This window comes from Canis aureus, chromosome 14 (genome assembly GCF_053574225.1).
Source record: "Canis aureus isolate CA01 chromosome 14, VMU_Caureus_v.1.0, whole genome shotgun sequence".
NCBI lineage: Eukaryota > Metazoa > Chordata > Mammalia > Carnivora > Canidae > Canis > Canis aureus.
In genome coordinates this window covers 23,413,068-23,433,020 of record NC_135624.1, presented here as the reverse complement: position 1 = coordinate 23,433,020, position 19,953 = coordinate 23,413,068, and the positions used below count along the sequence as shown (strand labels likewise).

General features: G+C 43.4%; 1 protein-coding gene across 2 annotated transcripts in view; it reads left to right on the top strand.

Annotated features, from left to right (window-relative positions):
• The window catches only part of HAS2 (hyaluronan synthase 2), a 55,652-nt gene that overhangs the window by 19,595 nt on the left and 16,104 nt on the right, over positions 1-19,953 (top strand). Inside the window, exons 1-4 of one of the 2 annotated variants that reach the window (XM_077847093.1) lie at positions 95-161; positions 3,762-3,896; positions 5,097-5,348; positions 18,879-19,505. In XM_077847093.1, coding sequence (XP_077703219.1) covers positions 18,879-19,505 — 627 coding nt within the window. In that variant the 5' untranslated portion in view covers positions 95-161; positions 3,762-3,896; positions 5,097-5,348. Of the gene's footprint in view, positions 1-94; positions 162-3,761; positions 3,897-5,096; positions 5,349-18,878; positions 19,506-19,953 lie in introns of those variants that run through there. The other variant, XM_077847094.1, reaches the window with a different exon arrangement.

The window sequence follows — 19,953 nt, the reverse complement described above, 5'->3', positions numbered from 1 at the left end:
ATCCTGATATCTATGGTAGGCAGGAAGTGACTAATGCAATGCATGGAGTCACACCTCTTAAGGTATTTTTAGGATGATAGCGGCAGTACCAGCCCTCAGGTGCCATTGGAATGGTAATTCGGCTAATTGGGTCTTGGAGCTAACACCTCTTTTGGATAAAGGTAGGAAGTCTCACTTTACTGAATGGGTTCAGGGTTTTTCCTCCCAAAGATTTCAGCCACCTGTATTTGAAGGCAGGCTTTTTTATCCTGAAAGTTTGGTATCATTTTGGATGCTGTTGTTTTCTTAAAAATCCAAGATCAGGTCTCAATGCCTGAGGAAGGCTAGATGTAATGGATTCTTGAAATATTTTGTATTTCTAGGTTTCTGTTCCCTTTGAATAGCTTTCTCCTAAATGCCTAAAGTTCCTTTAATTTGAGATTTCCTTTCCCCCCAAACTTACGATTTCAAAAGAAAATTAGTGTGAATCAATAGAGAAAATAAAAGGCTCATTTCGTTTTTTTCCCCCTTTTGTTTTCTTTTTCAACCTTTAACTATATGGTGTGTTTTACAATGAAGTAGGAAGTTGTAGTATTTCCAAAGACTGAATAATACTTCTTTGGGACAAGGAGATTTTTCGTTCCTCCATGAATAGGTTTTGGGGAAAGCTCTCTGTGAACCCTCTGAAACTGTATGAAAACTTTTGAATGAATATTTACTTTTCTGGGAACAGAATCACTTTTTTAAAAATTACACACCAAAAAGGTCCCTCTACCTAGAAACTTTAACAACTAGTCAGAAATAAATTTGTTTATAATAAACAGGAATAAGGAATAAGAAATAAATTAGCTTCTAGAAATTAAACTATCCTTTTAAAGATTTTAAAAAGCTGGAAAGTTCAGATCTTTTCAGGAGTTGAGATTTCCAATGCAGATTATTTAAATAATGTGACTACTTACTCTAATTCCACAATTAAGACTATTAGCATCTGCTTGTGGACAAAGACATTATAACATCTTCCGCTTAGACATTATGATTAAGACTATTCGTTTGTGTGTTATTTCCTGTAAGTTTGTGTGTTATTTCCTGTAAATAAAAGAATTTGTACCAGAAAAAAAAAAGACTATTAAAATTTCAAAGGACAATTAGACTATAGGCTTCCCTTTGAGTAGCACTTTCTGCTTTTATTGATTTGTCATGTAAATTGTAAGCCCTTGTTGACAGAAATTATTGGCATTTAAATCAAGTAGGATAAATAGTCCTTTTCTGTAATCTTTGTCAGAAAAATGCAACTGATAAATGTGTCCTTTAAACTATGTAAAAGAATTTGTTCCCCTTCCAATCTGAAATACATAGGAGTCTGGAGGTAATTTTTAAAAAGTAAATATTCCAACAATATGAAAGTAAAGCTTCTGCTTATTCAGTGATTTAAGGTAAAGTTCCAAAATACAAGGCATTTTTTCTTTTTTTTTTTTTTTAAATCTTTATTTTTATTTATTTATGATAGTCACAGAGAGAGAGAGAGAGAGAGAGGCAGAGACACAGGCAGAGGGAGAAGCAGGCTCCCTGCACCGGGAGCCTGACGTGGGATTCGATCCCGGGTCTCCAGGATCGCGCCCTGGGCCAAAGGCAGGCGCCAAACTGCTGCGCCATCCAGGGATCCCGCATTTTTTCTTTTTAATTAAAAAATATTATATATATAAATTTTATATAGTAAATATATTAAGTAAACTCTACACCCAATGTGGGGCTGGAAGTCATGACCCTGAGATCAAGAGTCACAAGCTCTACTGACTGAGCCAGCCAGGCATCCCTCTATTTTTTTTTTTTTTTTAAATAAATCATCCAGATGGTTGTATTTGGAGATTTTATTGTCAATCAAATTACAATCATTAATCTCAGGTCCCTTTGAGCATCAACCTTTCAAAGTGCAGACTAAGTCATATAATACTTTTTAAAAAGATTTTATTTATTTATTCATGAGAGACACACAGAGAGGCAGAGACATAGGCAGAGGGAGAAGCAGGCTCCCTGTGGGGAGCCCAACATGAAACTCGATCTCAGGATGTGGCACCTGAGTGGCTCAGTTGGTGAACTGGATGCCTTTGGCTCAGGTCATGATCTCTAGGTCCTGGGATGGAGCCCCACTTTGGGCTCCCTGCTCAGCGGAGCCAGTCTTCTCCTTTTCCCTCTGCCTCTCCCTCTGAGTGCTCTGTTTCTCAAATGAATAAACAAAAAAAAATCTTAAAAAAAAAAAAAAGAATAGAAAGTCAGGAGAAGGGTATGAATACTTTTTGAATACCCACAATGGTTATACTGGAAACCACTGGGTTACATGAAGAACCATTGGCTTACATTACCTAGGAGTAGACTTTAGGCCTATACTAAGGTCTTAATATAATTTAACAAACTGTATCATCATAACAACTGTGTAAGGCAGGTATTTTCTTCATTTATCTACTAGGAAATAAAGGTCTAGTGAGGTGAATATGCTTCTAGTGAGGTGAATACAGATTCCACGGCTCACAATGCCACATCAAAGATTGGGTTTGAATTTCAGGTCTCTCTTATCCGGGATCGTCCCTAAGAAAATCTGATGTATATAATAGTCTGCTCTCAAGAACTTTCATGTCTAGCTTTAAATTGTACTAGTCTCTTCCCTATTCTCTTGAGGTAGGGGGAACTGATAGAAATGGATGGATGTGCAATGAGCTTTTATATTCATTCATAGTCAGGCAACATTTTACTTTTTCTTAATGGGCCATGAATTTATAAGTACAAGGGACAAACAACAAATGTGTTTTTGTTTAATAAAGAAACCCAGCTTTACTAAATGTTCTCATTGCTGGAACTATCAGCACAGGGACAGCTAAATGCTACTAATCAAGAATCTGCAGTCCTGCATTACATTTAATATTCCCTGAAATTTAGAGCTGAGGTTAAGTGTTCCCGTGGGGTCCCACAGCTAGACACTTGATACCCACAATTTTCACACTACCCCTAAATAAGCTTAATCCATATTATATGCAAGAGTACATAAGTTAGATGACATATTTTAAGTTACAAGTTAGCATTTAAAAACTACCATATATAAAAATAAATAAATAAATAAATAAATAAATAAATAAATAAATAAATAATAAAACTACCATACAACTAAAATTCAAGAAACAGGAGTCTAAATGGGATGAAACTGTGCTCTGAAATCTAAGCCAGTTCCTCAAGAGTTGAATCACCTAAGGCAGTGTTCAAACAAAGGCTGAAGCCTTGAAGGTTTGTAGGGGAAAATTAGTAAGTGGGTTTCCCCAGAGCAGTGTGAAGTCATCAGACCTGGGTAATGCTTCCCAGAGGTGTAACCGCCGCGGGGGGGTGTGTGTGTGGGGGGGGTGTGTGTGGAGGGGTGTGGGGGTGGGCAGGTGGCGGAAATGCGTGGTACTTTGCAGGTCGGCCCTGGCTGACTACCTGGTATCGCAATAAAGTTCTTGACCTCTAAGCACATCCCCTAACACCACACCCTGCGTGACTTGTTGAAAAGCATCGTTTCTAGTTTACTCGACTTTTCTCTTTCGCCTTGTTCGTTATTGTCCAAAATGCGTGATAAGCAGCAAGAACCCACTTTGCAAGGCCTAGCCGAGACCCAAAGAAGATACCTTGAAATACCAGGGATGCCTTGCAAGGGCAGGGAATAAAGACATCTCTTTTTACCCTAGAATAATGATAGCGGAACCGTCGAGGGCCAGATTAGTGAATTTGTAAACTCCCTCTCATTTTTTCCTAAACAGTGCCACCTACCGTCCGTTTTAAGTGATCAGGCCCAAAGAGAAATCGAGGGGGAAAAGGGTGACCGGCCCAAGGAACTCTTCCCAGCTTTAGGGCATCGGAAAAAAGGATGGAGAAAAGAGCGTCTCAAAGCAAAAGTAAGCATTTTGACTCGTTAGCTTCTCAGAAGGCTCGCAAGAAGCAAAGAGCCAGTTAAGTCATTCTCTTGGAAATGGCTTTTTCTAACCGCGCTACCTTCGAGGTCTCCAGGGCACGATTTTTATTTTACGTTTCATTTATAACGCGTGCTGCTTGCGTATCTCTACGTTAGGGGGTCAAGTTATGGGAAAAAGTCTAACTGCTTCGTCTTTTTTTCCGCCCCCCCCCCCCCCCCACCCATGGGAATGTCTGTATAAGAGGGGCTGTGACACAGGACAGCCCGGAAACTTCCGAGCTCCTGCGAAGAAAGGGTTAACCTGTAGCCGATTTTATTTAGAGTCGCAGCCGGCTCTCGAGGTTCCAGGTGTGCACACACACACACACACACACACACCCTCCCCAGCTATCTCCCCCCCCACACCCCCCACGCCCGGGCTGTTACTTAGCCTAAGGGCACCACTTGGCCTGAAAGCAAATTAGCTAAAAGGTGCGGGGACTTTTTCCGCGAAGAGGGAATCCTCGCAGCTCAGCCTGGAGGTCGGGGATGTCTGCAGAGCGCGGCCTCCCCGCTCCACCGCTGGAGGGAAGGAGGGAATCAGGTGGCGGCCAGCATCCGCGCACGGCCTTTCTCTGCACACGTTAGCAATCAAGTTAATTGAATTCATTGGAGTTTAGAACCGGCCTCTAGCTCAGAGAGGGCTTTGAATGGCCAATTTCTCTTTCTTCCTCTCCCCCACCCCACCTCCCGCCCGCCCGCCCGCCAGCCCGCCCGCCCGCGCGCGCTCCCAGTTCCCTCCCCCTGCGGGTTCCCCAGTCCGCACCTCCCTCCTCCGCCCTATTAAAACACCCACCGGCTCCCCTTAACTTGGAGGAGGCAGAAAGCAACAACAGCGAGGAAGGAGAAGTCAAGACGTCTGGAAAGAATTACCCACCCAGTCCTGGCTTCCCGCAGCCCATTGAACCAGGGACTTGAACCAGCCCCAGCCAAAGACTTTCTCCTAATTCTGCGCTTCCCGGGTTCTGCTGAGTCTTCACCGGGCTTTTCTTGATACGAACAAGAAAAGAGACTTTCCGATATCAGGGGAGGGGGAAACTGGAGCGAGAAAAAAAAAAAAAAATATATATATATATATAAAATAATAATAAATAAAATAAAAATAAAGTTAATTTATTTTTAAAGCACAGATTTTTCTTTTAAGAATTAGACTGAAGTGCGACGGAGACCTTAACAAGAATAGTGGTGGAATTTCCTTTTGAAGTGGGGGAGAACCAAACGTTGAAGACTCCCCCATCCTTTTTAAATGTTGTTTTTAAATTTTTTATTTTTTTTGGCCGGTCGTCTCAAATTCATCTGATCTCTTATTACCTCAATTTTGGAAACTGCCCGCCACCGACCCTCCGGGACCACACAGACAGGCTGAGGACAACTTTATGACCAAGAGCTGAACAAGGTATGTTGCACTGGCGCGAGACGGTGAACCAGGAGGGCCCCCCGAATAGGCCAGGGAGAGGGAAGAAATGATCCACATCAGCGTTAAAAAATTTTTTTAAAAAAAACTGTAAAGCTGGGTTTTTCGACAGAAAAGTTTGAGGTCTGCCAATTGCCCAGCAGCCTGAAAATCAGGGGATATTTCAGATCACTGTCAGGCTTGGCGGTGCATCCCTGTCTTTTCCCATCCCTGCGGCGCTCGCCAGCAGTCCGCTGCCTTTCTGGGGACACAGGTAGCCTCTCCGCCTGGGACAGCCTGCACGTCCCGGGATGTAGTTTTCCACTCCTCGTCTTCCGGAGCCGCAGAGGGGCTCCCAAGTTAGGAAACAAGGATTTCCACTGTGCAGGGAAAAGGCATTCCGCGCAGCGGCTCCCCCCTTGCCCCTTCCTTCCCATCCCTTCCCACCCCCTCTCCCGCCCCCCACTTTGCGTGGGGAGGACAAACCTGGAACAGCCCGGCGCCTTTTGCTTCTAAGGGGCGGGGTGGGGGGGGGGCCCGCTGCTTACTTGGAATGCAAAGGGTTAACGCGGCCCGGGCTCCCCGCTCCCGAGCGCCGGGACCCCGGGGAAGGAGGGTCCTTCGCCACCTCCTCGCAGCTACCGGCCTCGCTCGGCCACTCCCACTTCCCCGGGCTTCCCCTCCTTTGCACTCTCCGGACCCCCAGAAAGCGTCAGGCTGGGTCCGCGCGGGCTCAGCCGGGCTCCGGAAGCCGCGCTCGGGCGGGGGTCCCGGGGTCGCGGGGTCGCGGGGTCCCGGGGCAGGGCGTGCGTGGGGCCCGCGGGCGGCGGCACGGTCCCGGGAGCCGGCTCCGACGTGGCACCGAGCACGCTGGCGCTTCTCCCCGCGGGGGCGGCGCGGGGCCCGGCGGGCGGGGGGCTCGGGGTGCAGCCGCGGCGCGCGGCCCGGAGCTGGGAGCAGGGGCGCGGCGGGAGGCGAGCCGGAGGCTGGGTCGGGATGGGGACCGTCTACACCCCGGGCGGAGTGCGTCAGGCCGCCGGGCGGGAGCGAGGGCTCGGATCCCGGTCCCCGTGAAGGGGGGCGGGGGGTGAAAGGAGGGTCTGTGCGGGCGCGGCGGCGGGGACACTCCAAGGAGGATTCAGGCTGGAAAGCGGGGCAGGGAGCGGGGGGCGGAGCTGGGAGGGCTCCCGAGCCCCGGGTCCTATTACACCCGCTCGGGTCCAGCGCCTCGCCCTCCAGCCCCCAAACCCCCCCGCGGAGGAGGGGACCCCGCGCCCCGCGCGCCCCCGGGGAGCGAGCCGCGGCCGCCGTGCCCCTGGGTGCGCATCGGAGCCCGCGCCCCCTCCCTGCCCACGTCCCCGGCCTGGGCACCGCCGCGGCCCGGCGTCTCCCGAGCGGCCGCCCAGCTACGCCGCGCTCCAACCCACGTGGCTGGCCAGGGATTGCCTTTGACGTCACGCCCTGGGGGGAGGTGTGACGCAATAGGTCGGGGAGCCCTGATTGGCCCCGAAGGGCTTCCCCGAGCTGGAGGCCTGAGTATATATAGACTCTCAGCTCTGGGTTAGGAGTAAAGCGAAGGGTGTTGGTAGCTGGGCTTCGCGGAAGGCGAGGGGGGGGCGGGGGGGAGTTCTCTGCCCGTTGCGGATGTCAAGCTCTTGTTCTCCCCCAGGCAGGTTTCTTCTTTGCAGTGAAGGAGGAGGATAATGTACCTTTGGAAGCGTTAAACAGGATTAAGTTTTATTATTATTATTATTTTTTTTTAGAAAGGCAATTTAAACTTTTTATTGTATTTTATTTATATATTTTTTTGATTTAAACTTTTTAAAAGGTCAACACGTATTCAAACACATTCAGTGGGGAGAGGTTTAAAATTAAAATGTGTATTTACGGGATCCCTCGGTGGCGCAGCGGTTTAGCGCCTGCCTTTGGCCCGGGGCGCGATCCTGGAGACCCGGGATCGAATCCCACGTCGGGCTCCCGGTGCATGGAGCCTGCTTCTCCCTCTGCCTGTGTCTCTGCCTCTCTCTCTCTCTCTGTGACTATCATAAATAAATAAAAATTAAAAAATAAATAAATAAATTTTACAAAACAGGACTGAAGGGAATACTTAAAATCTAACCATTTTCTTTTCATTCCAATGTGTGCAGATTGATTCATTCATTATATTTTGGCTGCGCTTTTCTAGATGCTAAATAAGGTTACTTAAAGTACTGAGATACTGCATTTTTTATCCTTCCTTTTTATTTTTATCATTTATTGATTGATACTACATTTTTAGTACTCATCATATTCATTACAGGTCTTTTCACTACTTGGCTATTTTCGATTTTCCATAGAAGGTTAACTCTTTAAAGTGCCTATTTTAGTATTTATGTCATGTGTGAGTTTTCAGTTTTGGGACAAGTATTCAGAATTCTAGGTCAACATTTCTCAATGACAGCACTGGAATTAGAATATGAACCCTTCTATTCACTTCTGTTACGTATTCCTCCTGAATTGGAGGAATAGCAAAATGTCTTGTAGATTTATTAACAAACATATTACCTGAGTTGCTTGTATTGTACATGAAACTAATTTTTTTTTTAAGATTTTATTCATTTATTCATGAGAGACAGAGAGGCAGAGACACAGGCAGAGGGAGAAGCAGGCTCCCTGCAGGGAACCCAATGTGGGACTCGATCCCGGGACTCCAGGATCACTCCCAAGGCCGAAGGCAGGCGCAGAACTGCTGAGCCACCCAGGTGTACCTAACTCCTTACTTTACCAGAGGAAGTTATGCAGCTTCCAAAAATTAAGGTCTTAAATCTGAGGATTAGCAGCAGATTTGAATGTCACTCTCCACAAAGCAAAGATATAGTAGCTGCCTTCCTGGAACACAGGGATAGAGCAACAAATGAGTCAGAAACTCACCAGTAAGTAGTCAGATTGAAACTAATTGTTTTTGTTAGTTTTATAGAATAGCCTCATAGTTTTGAATCTTGTAAACACTTTTTTTAAAGATATTTATTTATTTATTTATTTATTTATTTATTTATTTATTTATTTATTTATTTATTATAGACCTAGAGAGCGAGAGGCAGAGACACAGGAGGAGGGAGAAGCAGGCTCCATGCAGGGAGCCCAATGTGGGACTTGATCCCGGGACTCCAGGATCATGCCCTGGGCCAAAGGCAGGTGTCAAACCGCTGAGCCACCCAGGGATCCCCCTCGTAAACACTTTTTTATACATGGTTTCTGGACCAGTTGTCTTTTAAAACAAAAATTTTTTTAAATTTTATTTATTTATTTATTTATTTATTTATTTATTTATTTGAGAGAGAGAGCACGAGCTGGGGTGGGGGAGGGGTAGAGGTAGAGGGAGAAGCAGACCTCCCATCACTGAGCAGGGAGCCCCACACAGGGCTCCATCCTAGGCCCCTAAGATCATGACCTGAGCTGAATGCAGATGCTTGACCAACTGAGCCACCCAGGTGCCCCTAAAATTTTTTTTTCTGAAATTTTAAAGCACAGACTGTTCACAGATTCATTTAGTGTCTCTTATTGGAACTGTGGGGAAAACCTTTATGGATAAGGTGTGGGTCCTCTTGGGCAAAGTTATATTGCAGTGTTACATTTCTTTAATTGAATTATAGTTCACACACAATGTTACGTTAATTCTAGGTATACAACATAGTGATTCAACAAGTACGAACTTCATGCTGTACTCACCACCAGTGTAGCTACTCACCTCTCCTCATCATACAGCATTGCAATACCATTGACTGTATTCCCTATTTTGTACCTTTTACCCCACAACTTATTTACCTGGTTATATTTTTTTTCAATTTAAGAACAAGTATTACATTATTAGCTTCCTGACTTTTATATAATGTGAGAGTGATGAATTAATGTAATTACAGGAACAGAGCATAAACTCCACTGTCCCCTTCTGGGTTCTGGGTTCTTTCTTTCTTTTTTTTTTTTTTTTTTTTAAGATTTATTTATTTATTCATTAGAGAGACAGAAAGGCAGAGACACAGGCAGAGGGAGAAGCAGGCTCCATGCAAAGAGCCCGATGTGGGACTTGATCCCACGATGCCAGGATCACTCCCTGAGATAAAGGCAGATGCTCAACCACTGAGCCACCCAGGCGTCCCTGTTTTTTTTTTTTTTTTTTTTAATTCAAATTCACCCAGGTTGTGTCCCACTAAGAGGCTGCAAGGACCAACCCAGTGGCAGCTAATGTGACAGCTGAATGGGGGAAGATAGCTCCCTGTAGAAAAATCATTTCCACTCCAACTTGGTTTTAATCCTTTCCCCTCTAGCGGCAATCTGCATAGAATAAATGTCACCCCATTGAATATACCTTAAATTATTCAAGTATATTTTGAATGTCATCAATGTATACAAATGTATATAGATGTGTACAATGTATACAGATGTGTAGTATATACTATATAGTGTATCCACTATACATCTATATATACTATATATATATATATATATATATATATATATATATATATATATGTCCTGTCCACAGTCTATCTTTCCAAGTTATGCCCCCCTGGGGGGGGGTTGGAAAGATGGGGGGCAGGGCTTGAACTCAAGACCCTGAGATCAAGAATGGCATGATCTACGGACTGAGCCAGCCAGGTACCCCTCATAACCTATGAAAATGTTGTTGATATTAGAGTCAAAATAAATATAATGAAGTTACACTCTTAAATATATTTTTTAAGATTTTATTTATTTGAGAGAGAGCAAGCAGGAGCAGGAGCAGCGTGGGGTGGGGGCAGGGGGAGAGAAAGAAGCAGGATCCCCACCAAGCAGGGAACCAGATGTATGCTTAACTAATTGAGGCACCCAGGCACCCCTCTTAAATTTTTTTTTGACTTTAATAAAATAGTTCCAAAAGAATGTCTCTTAAATTCATTATTTTTACTGCAAATTTTTAAAAAATAAGATGCAGTTCACATTTTAATGGAATTTGTCATACAAAAAATATACTCGAAGAAGTCTTTATAAATAACTATAGTGTAGGGCAAAATATAATAGGGTCCATAAAAAAGTAAAATAGCTACTGTTTATCACATGTCTAATATGTATCAGGCACTGAGTTAGATACTTAATATACATTATATCTAATTCCAACCCTCTATAAAGAAAATTTTGTAATTAAAGGAACCTTGCCTCAGATTAAGCAACTGAATCAAAGTCACAGTGTTTAGTGAGGAATGTGGATGGAATTTAGTCTAATAATTTTTGAATATCATGCCCTGGAACTAGACCATGCTGCAGCTGGCCTAGTCAAGTTTTATGGGGGCTTAAACTGAGAAGAAATCACATCTGAGAGAGATCAGAAAAAATTTCATGAGAAGACTTGGCATTTGTGGTGCATATGGCTACATGGGGTTTTGACCTATAAAGATAGTGCCCAAGAGCCAGTGAAGGAGGAGCATAGAGAGCAAAGATTCTATGCCAGGGCTTTTTGCAAACTTTCTCCTTTGCCATGCTGAACTTTAGGATGAAGTTTGTGATGGTGAAATTCAGGAACCGATAGGGCAGTTGGGGGAATTGGCATCCTAGGAGTAATTAATACTGATGGTACAAATGAAGAGAAATCTGAAACCCAGAGATCTGGATCCAGACACAGCTGGGGTGACAAGGCCTTTGACAGGCCTCAAGCCTAACCTTGCAAGCTTGGCTCCAGGGTCTCTGCTAGGATCAATGCAGTGGGACTGGTAAGACAAAGGCCAACTTCAAAGCCAGAGAAGGAGAGGAGGTCAGAAGGGGACAAGCTGAGGGTCATGTACTCTAATATGTCCCAGAGGGTAATGTGCTATAATGTGAAGACTGTTGAGAGGCTTTCTTTGGGTACTTTTACCTCGGATTTCTGGTCAAGAACAGTAGCAACAATACACAGGAGGGATGTGTGTGTGTGTCAATGCAAATAAATCATTGAAGTTTTATTAGACTTTAACCCAGTGATTGCCACACTTTGTTGTAATGAGAATCGCATAAGGAGATTTGAAAACTACTGATGCTCTGTAGCCACCCTATACCAATTAACCCAGAATGTTTCAAGAGGCACCCAGGAGTAGATTTTACAGATGCCCCAGTAATGTGGATGTACATCAAATTTTGGGAACCTCTTCTTTCTACCTTTGCTCATCATACCTTCGTAACTTACTCTTAGCAAGCAAATGCCTACAAGCAGAGTATGTCTTATATCACCAAGAGGCAGGTTTCCAGGATCCTTGCTAGTGTCACCTAAGTTAATATTCTTAATTCTAATCATTCTACGTATGATTTGATCTGTAGATACAAGTCAGGGGTAAAGAAAACCTGTGTTCTCGAACCAGGTATGCTATTTATGAGATGTGATTTTGAGCAATGCATTCGCTAAGTAAATGTCCTTTACGTATCTCCATTTGGTCTTTGTGTGTCTAAATATTGGCTACCAGTTCAAAAGACAGCAACCTAGTCTTCAGTGGATTTTAGGATATAATAAGGAAGAGGAACAAGTGCACTCCATCAGTTAAGTTACTCTCCCTTTACCTTAAGACATTGAAGCTGTTAGTATCCCATTGAACCTGAGATAAATATATATATTCCTTGCCTACTTACAGGAAGCCCACCAAGAGGTTGTATTTCTATTTAGCAGATGAGGAAATGAGGCTCAGGGAGTAGATACCGAGAGGAATTTATTACTCTTTGTATTCCTCCTTCAGGTGAAGAGCATGCCCACATTGCAACATACATTCATCCTGATAGATACTCAGCTATGGGTGGTTATGATATGACAATTAATGAAGTTTCAACCCTAATCCCCCAAATTTGAAGTTCAGAGATACTGATTGTCTAAGGACACATGGCTCATTCACAGGAACCCTCAGTTTGTCAGATATCTAATATAAGGCAGAGCTTGGGCTTGAATCCATTTCTTCCCAGCCCAGCTATGCTCACTATGCCACGATTATCCCTTATTAAGGGAAGGAGAGTCTGACTGATTAGCAGGAGGGCAACAAGTGGCAGAGAGTGAACATCACTGAGCTCTAACTGTTGGTACTTTATTTAGATACTTGTGAGTTCTCTTTTAATTTTATTTATTTGTTTGTTTATTTAGAAACACCATGCTCTTTTTTTAAAAGACTTTATTCATTCATTCATTCATTCATTCATTCATTCATTCATGAGAGACCCACAGAGAGAGGCAGAGACACAGGCAGAGGGAGAAGCAGGCTCCATGCAGAGAGTCCGATGCGGGACTTGATCCTGGGACTCCAGGACCACTCCCTGAGCCAAAGGCAGATGCTCAACCACTGAGCCACCCAGGCATCCCCTCTCTCTTAATTTTAAAAATCTGTCTTGTGGAATCAACATGATCATTTCCATTTTATCTTAGATGAAGAAACTGAAGATGTCAAGTATTATGTAACTTGTTCAGTGAGACCGCACCATTAAAAGAAAGAGCCAGGAATCTATCCCAATTCAGTTTGATTCCAGAGATGTGTAGGTGTGCATGCATGCACCCGCAAGTATACACACACCCGAGTTATTAGATCCAAACACGAAACAGTATATGGATCAGTAGACAATAAATATTGTAAGAGTACCAGATTTCAAGTTGATAAGAGATTACCTCATTACCCTCCATGTCCAGACTTGACCGCTGGATTCATAAGGTTCCTCAAATTGTAACTGGAGCAATTTCTGGAAATGCTTTTGGAAGGCCACTTGCCTTTTCTGACTTATCCAAAGATCTTCTACAGCTGGCCTGGTACTCCCTACAACCATTACATTTAGATAGTTGGGCAAGAAATTTTTTTTTTTTTTAAGATTTTATTTATTCATGAGACACAGAGAGAGACAGAGACACAGGCAGAGGGAAAAGCAGGCTCCCCGTGGGGAGCCCGATGTGGGACTCGATCCCAGGACCCTTGGATCATGACCTGAGCTGAAGGCAGATGCTCAATCACTGAGCCATCCAGGCATCCCAAGGGCAAGAAATTTTTTAAAAATAAAGAAAAACCTTGCTGGTAGAGGGGTAAGTAGTCTTAAGGGTTCAACATACATTCATTGACCCTGCAGCAGAGATAGGAGAGGGGTCTGTTCTTTGTCTGCATTGACTGCCTGAGTCCAAAAGGACTAATTCATTTATTCAGAATGTCTTTATTGCATGCCTACTATGTGCCAGACCCTGTTTTTGGTACAAGAACACACAGTTTGTTGAGATCATGAAATCTCTGTAGCTGTAGAGTATATATAGGACTAGTTAGAAAATCCAGCAGGGTCTGGGGAGAATCACAGGGAGTGAAGAAAGGGTAGGGTGGAGGAATCATTTTAGAAGGGAGTGGTAAGCTAATACCTCTCTGAAGAGATCTCACTTGGCCCTAATCTCTGTAGCCTTTCCCAGATGCTGAGGACTAATTTGCATTCACTTCTCTTCTCCCAGATTCCAAACAGAAGGACCACTTTAAGAAGCTGTGAGAGCAGCTGTCCTTCTAGCTCATTCCACATTGCTTTCTGGTTAATAAGACATCAAAGGGGAAAAAAAAGGCTGATACCCAATGACCTGTAGAGAAGTACTTGGGGTATGTGAGCTAACAGCAAGGCTTATATCTGCTCTACAGGTGGAAAAACGAAGGCAGGAGTGCCTTTCTTATGGTAAAGCAGGATTTTGGCTGCAAGCATTAATAGAACTGATACTGTATAGATGGAACCACTAGTTTTCTCTGGGATAGTGTCATTCTATGCCCTTTTGGGCTGCATCTGCATAGAAAAGTATATGAGCCCAGAAATCTTCCCTGAGTGTGGGCTGATCTCGTATCTGTACCTGAGTGTCAATTCCCCATTTTCCATGGTAGCAGGAAAGTTCATTTCTTTTTTTTTTTTTTTTTTTAATTTTTATTTATTTATGATAGTCACACAGAGAGAGAGAGAGAGAGAGGCTCAGAGACAGAGGGAGAAGCAGGCTCCATGCACCAGGAGCCCGACGTGGGATTCGATCCCGGGTCTCCAGGATCGCGCCCTGGGCCAAAGGCAGGCGCCAAACCGCTACGCCACCCAGGGATCCCAGGAAAGTTCATTTCTAACATGTCCTCACACAACATGTTGTATTAACCAGACACAAAAGGATGCTGCCTCTTTTGTCATGATGATTCAAATGTATTCAGAAAATATTTACTGAGAATACTCTAATCTGGCATTATGCTACCATGTGGATTCTACTCCTGATTTTGTGACTATGGACAAGTTACTTGAATACTTAAGAGTCTTGGTTTCCTCGTCCTACGTAAATGTTATTTGTAACATGAGATTAAGAGTACATTTACCATTTAAAGTTAAGATTAAATAGGATCATGCTACTCAACAAAACAGACAGAGCTTGCCCAGGTGCCAGGAACCTAATGAACGGTGAATGTTAGTGGATATAATAGTGATGCCAAGGATGATGTGGATGCATAAAGTCCCATCCATTCACTCAGCAAATATTTACTAAATACCACCCATAAGCCAGGCAGTGTTGTATGTCCTTGAGGCACATGAGTGAAAATAGATTTTTAAAAAATCTGTTGACTTTGTGGGACTTATATTATTGTACATTAAGGTATTCTCAAACATTTGGTTTGGCTTAGAATTCCGTGAAGACTAGTAGTTAGTGAATAATTAGTATCAGGTGTAATAGTAGCTTAAAAATCAATTAAAGTTTGATTTGGGCAGAAAAAAAGAATCCAGGTTTTAGGTCTTAAATACTACTGGAAGGTGGATTTCTAGATCCCCTTTCTATGTAGCAGTAGACTCTTATGATCCAGGATGGAACTAACCATATTTCCCAATTTAACAATCAAGCCATATGTCTGACAAGGAGAGTTTGCTTATGAAACAGAATCTGAATTGAGGATTGTCTCCCAAAGTCTCACACATATGGTGCCCATATCTATGAAATTGCCCTGGGGGAAATTATAAAGAAACACTCTGCGTGTCACTCCTTGAGATCAATGTATTCCCTCAGGAAAGCTGGCTCTGAAATGTGCCTTTTGCCCTTTGGCTTGGCCAGAGATGTCGCCTGTGTCATACCAGGCAACAATCTGATACGTCGCCGAAATAGGTTCGATTTTAGTCATGTTGCTGTGGTTTACTAGCAGCTTTTCCCAGGCTTCAAAGGGACATTCTGTAGACTCCTATGATGTAAGAGGGTGTTCCCACTTCAGCTGTGGCCAGCAGATGCTATGTGCACACTCTCTTTGTCCACGTGTGCTGATAAAAGCAAGGAAAATGTGAATAATGGAAAAGAATGGCAGGCAGTTCTTTTGCTGGCTCTGGTGATTTTAAACACAAGCGAAACACACACTTCAGCTTCTCCCTGGCAGAGCGTTTTGGTCTCCTTGAAATTTTTCACTCTTGTGAGAATGACTCACGTCTTGGAAACGTCAAGTTCCAAGTCTGGTGCTCCCCGCACCTTTAGGCATTGGTTAAAGTGCCCGATGGGAGTTTTCAGCATCCTGTCAGCTGTTTGAATTAACAAGGGATGCTGTGCTCTCTTGCCTTTCACTGGAAACTCAACATTTCACTGTTCCCCAGCACCGTGAATTTTCCATTGTGTTGTGATTACCTTAATCAGTCTCTGATGTCCTATGGAAGGATGCGAAGGGGACCGCATCTGTGTACTGTTGTTTCAGCTTCCTTGTTAGCCGATATTTCAAACTGCATTGTGTCTTTTGGTTTTGTAAAACCCTTTCAAGAAACACTTTGATTTGGCTCCTCACTGCAGCTCTGTGAAGGTCCTTGACAAATACTATTAGCTCCACTTAACAAAGGAAAATAATGTCCACAAGCTGGAATCCTGGTCACCAGGCTGCTTTGCATTACCCTGGTTGTATAAGTGAGGGGGAGGTAGACTCAATTCACAGTGGGTAAAAAAAAAAAACACACACACACACACACACACACCCAGAAATTATTTCTTGCTAACTCAGTGTCCAAGGCAGGTCTTCCTGATTGGTGGCTGGCTCCCTTCCACGTGGGAATTCAAAAACCAAGATCCCTCTATCTTTGGGTTCTGCAATCCCCCCGGGGAATTTGTTGGTATGTGCATCAAGCCTGTGGAAGGAAAAGAGATTGCTCCTGACTCTCCCTCAAGTCTTTATTGGAAGTGGCCCATCTCGGGTTTCCAAAAGCTGGAACACCAGGGCCAGCCACGTCAAGCAGTCTGTGCGTAGGAGAGGAAGCACGATTGATGAGCCAGTCATGCAAAGGGTCCCCAAAGCATAATGCATATCCACTCAGGACCACCTCAGTGGAATATGAATGGTGCCTCTTGGATCTGAGCGATGTGTTGACCACACAATGAGTAACAACCAGAATCATACTGGGTGCTACGTGGACATTCAATTTTAAGTCAATGTCAGAGTCGGAAAAATAGAAACAGCATATCCAGCAAGAGACTGTGCAGATAATTGCTTACTTTAAGTTTCCACTTAGAGTAGATTTAACCAGCTTTCAAAAGCTGGTTGAATTAAAGAATAAGGTTAAGTATTAATTATACATAGATAGGATGAAAACCCTGAAGTCAGTGTGAATGATTGAAGATTGGGACACTGCATTTATGCCAACTGTGTCCTTCATTATAGTTCATTATTGAAAGAGGAAGAAAATAAGCTTTGTGTGAAAAGTTCTTATTGTGACTTATAATAAATACATATTTGGTCTTCATCTTGTTCAGGGCAGAGCTTCTAAAACCCTTGGTACATTGAAGTGAGACACGGGTGTCTTTTATTCTGTTAAGTGACTTTAAGACCTTCAAAGTAAGGGTGAAGACTGGTTGCCAATGGAGCCAACCGTTTGATTAGAGGATTGGAGCATCTAGTCCCACCCCCAAACCTCTGGGGAGCTGAGTGGGGCTAGAGATTGAGTTAAATTAAAACACAGAAGAGAGTTGAGAGGGCTTCTGGGTTGGTGAACACACCGAGATTTGAGAAAAGTGGTGCTCTTGGAGAGGCATGGAAGCTCTGTGCCCTTTCCCCAGATCTTTTATCTGGCTGCTCCTGGGTTAGGTCCTTTTTATAATAAATCAGTAATCTAGTGAGCAGACAGGTTTCCTGAGTTTGTGAGCCACTCTAGCAAACTAATCAAACACAAGGTGGGTAGGGCTTGTGAACCTCTGATCTATAACTGGTGGGTCAGATGATTTATAGGTCACAACCTGGGCTTGGGACTGAAGCTGGGGAGATGGGAAGCAGTCTTGTAGGACTAAACCCTGGAGTCTGATACTATTAGGTAGATGGTGTCAGGATTGAGTTAAATTGTGGGACACCCACAATTGTTTGTTGGATGTCTGGGAAACCTTTCCACCACACACTGGCCCTGGGTCCAGGGAACCCAAAAGAAAAACAAAATAACAAGTCTACCAGGTAACTCTAATGCATTCAGCTTTGGAGATACTTTAGGAAATATAAAAAAAAAAAAAAAAAAAAAAAGAAAAAAAAAAGAAAAAAGAAATTGTCCTCCTATACTCTGGATGTTCGAAACCTTATTCAGGACACACACAAACTATAGGGAGGAGCACACAACTGGCTGTTATTAAAAGCTGAAATGTGTCTCCGGTATAATGTATTAGAGCTTCGAGAGGATGGGAAATTTACCTGTTGAAATTAAGCATGGTGCTATTTCTTCCTTAACTTATGAATCATTTCTATAAACATTTATTGTGTGCTTACTCTGTTACAGTAAGCTCTCTGATCCCCAGGATTTAACCATCTGGTGTTAGTGCTGGTGGATGGAGGAAAGAGACTTCTGAACAAAGGAATGCAAATCAGAATTACCAGGGCTTGAGAGATGTATGTGCAGGATCCCCAGGCATGAAGAACTTTTAATGTCAACAGAGATTTGGAGTCTAAACTCCCTCTTTTAATAGATTAAAAAACCCTGAGGCTCAGAGGGGTAAAGTGGCTTTCTCAAGGTCACACAGCTAGTTGTTGGAAGAGTTAGTACTAGAATCCAGATATCCTGATCTCCAACCTCAGCTGGCTGCATGGAAAGGATGTGAGCTGAGGGGTTTGGATTGGAGAAGAGATGAAATTTAGCAAAATCTCTTATCTATTTTTCACTGGTCAGTCTGGGGGGTTCGGAGTAACATGGTGTAGGAAGAATGCCTTGCTCACTAGGATGTTTAGGTTCTACACCTAGCTATGACCACCTCCATAGAGTGCATCCTTAGGTAAATGATCTAACGTATCTAAAATAATACTTGCATGTATTTGTTTAACACATTATGGTTTTCAGTACCACCTTGTCACCATCATCTCATTTGATTCTTGAAACAGCCCTCTGAGGTGTACCAGAAGGGCAACCTAAATAGATAGATCCGAAATAGGCATCTATTTTGCAAATGAGCAAACCTGAGGTATAGAAAGTCACACAACTGGTTAAGTGAAAAAGTGAGGTTGGAGCTCCCAAGTGCTTCTCGTCCAATACTCCCCATGATACCATGTTTATAACAAGTACGGGACCGGAGTGGCTAACCAAGAGTATCCTTTGATTATATTACAGATGCATTGTGAGAGGTTTCTATGCATCCTGAGAATAATTGGAACCACACTTTTTGGAGTGTCTCTCCTCCTTGGAATCACAGCTGCTTACATTGTTGGCTACCAATTTATCCAAACAGATAATTACTACTTCTCTTTTGGACTGTATGGTGCCTTTTTAGCATCACACCTCATCATCCAAAGCCTGTTTGCCTTTTTGGAGCATCGAAAAATGAAGAAATCCCTAGAAACACCCATCAAATTGAACAAGACTGTTGCTCTTTGCATCGCTGCCTATCAAGAAGATCCAGACTACTTACGAAAATGTTTGCAATCTGTGAAGAGGCTAACCTACCCTGGGATTAAAGTTGTCATGGTCATAGATGGGAACTCGGAAGATGACCTTTATATGATGGACATCTTTAGCGAAGTCATGGGCAGGGACAAATCAGCCACTTATATCTGGAAGAACAACTTCCACGAGAAAGGTCCTGGTGAGACGGATGAGTCACATAAAGAAAGCTCGCAACATGTCACCCAGTTGGTCTTGTCCAACAAAAGTATTTGCATCATGCAAAAATGGGGTGGAAAAAGAGAAGTCATGTACACAGCCTTCAGAGCACTGGGACGAAGTGTGGATTATGTACAGGTAGGTTTCCGAATTCCTGCCAGGGCAAACATACATTTAAATAAAGCAGCTTTTGTATCTCTGCAGGCATATGCTATAGCCCATCCTTGTCCCTCTGAACACAGTACTCCTTTCAGTTCTTTTGAAAACAGCATGACTGTTGAAAGCACATTTTGAAAGGGAGGGAAAAAAAAAAATCTTGTGTAACTGTTAAGACTATCTACGAAAATGCTTAACTTCTCCAGTGTTATTGGTTGGAAATCAAGATTATTTTGAACAGGAGACCCTTCCTTCCTTCTCTGCCCCCCTCCCTTACCTTCTCTGCCCCCTTGCTTCTGCCAAGTCAAATCCAACGTCATTTTCCACAGTCTTAAAATCTCCAGCCTTGTAAGAAAATAGTGTCTGCCGAGCAGAAGGGTCTTGAGAAAATCTGCAGGCTCGAGAGATGGCTATAAAACGTTTTTCACAG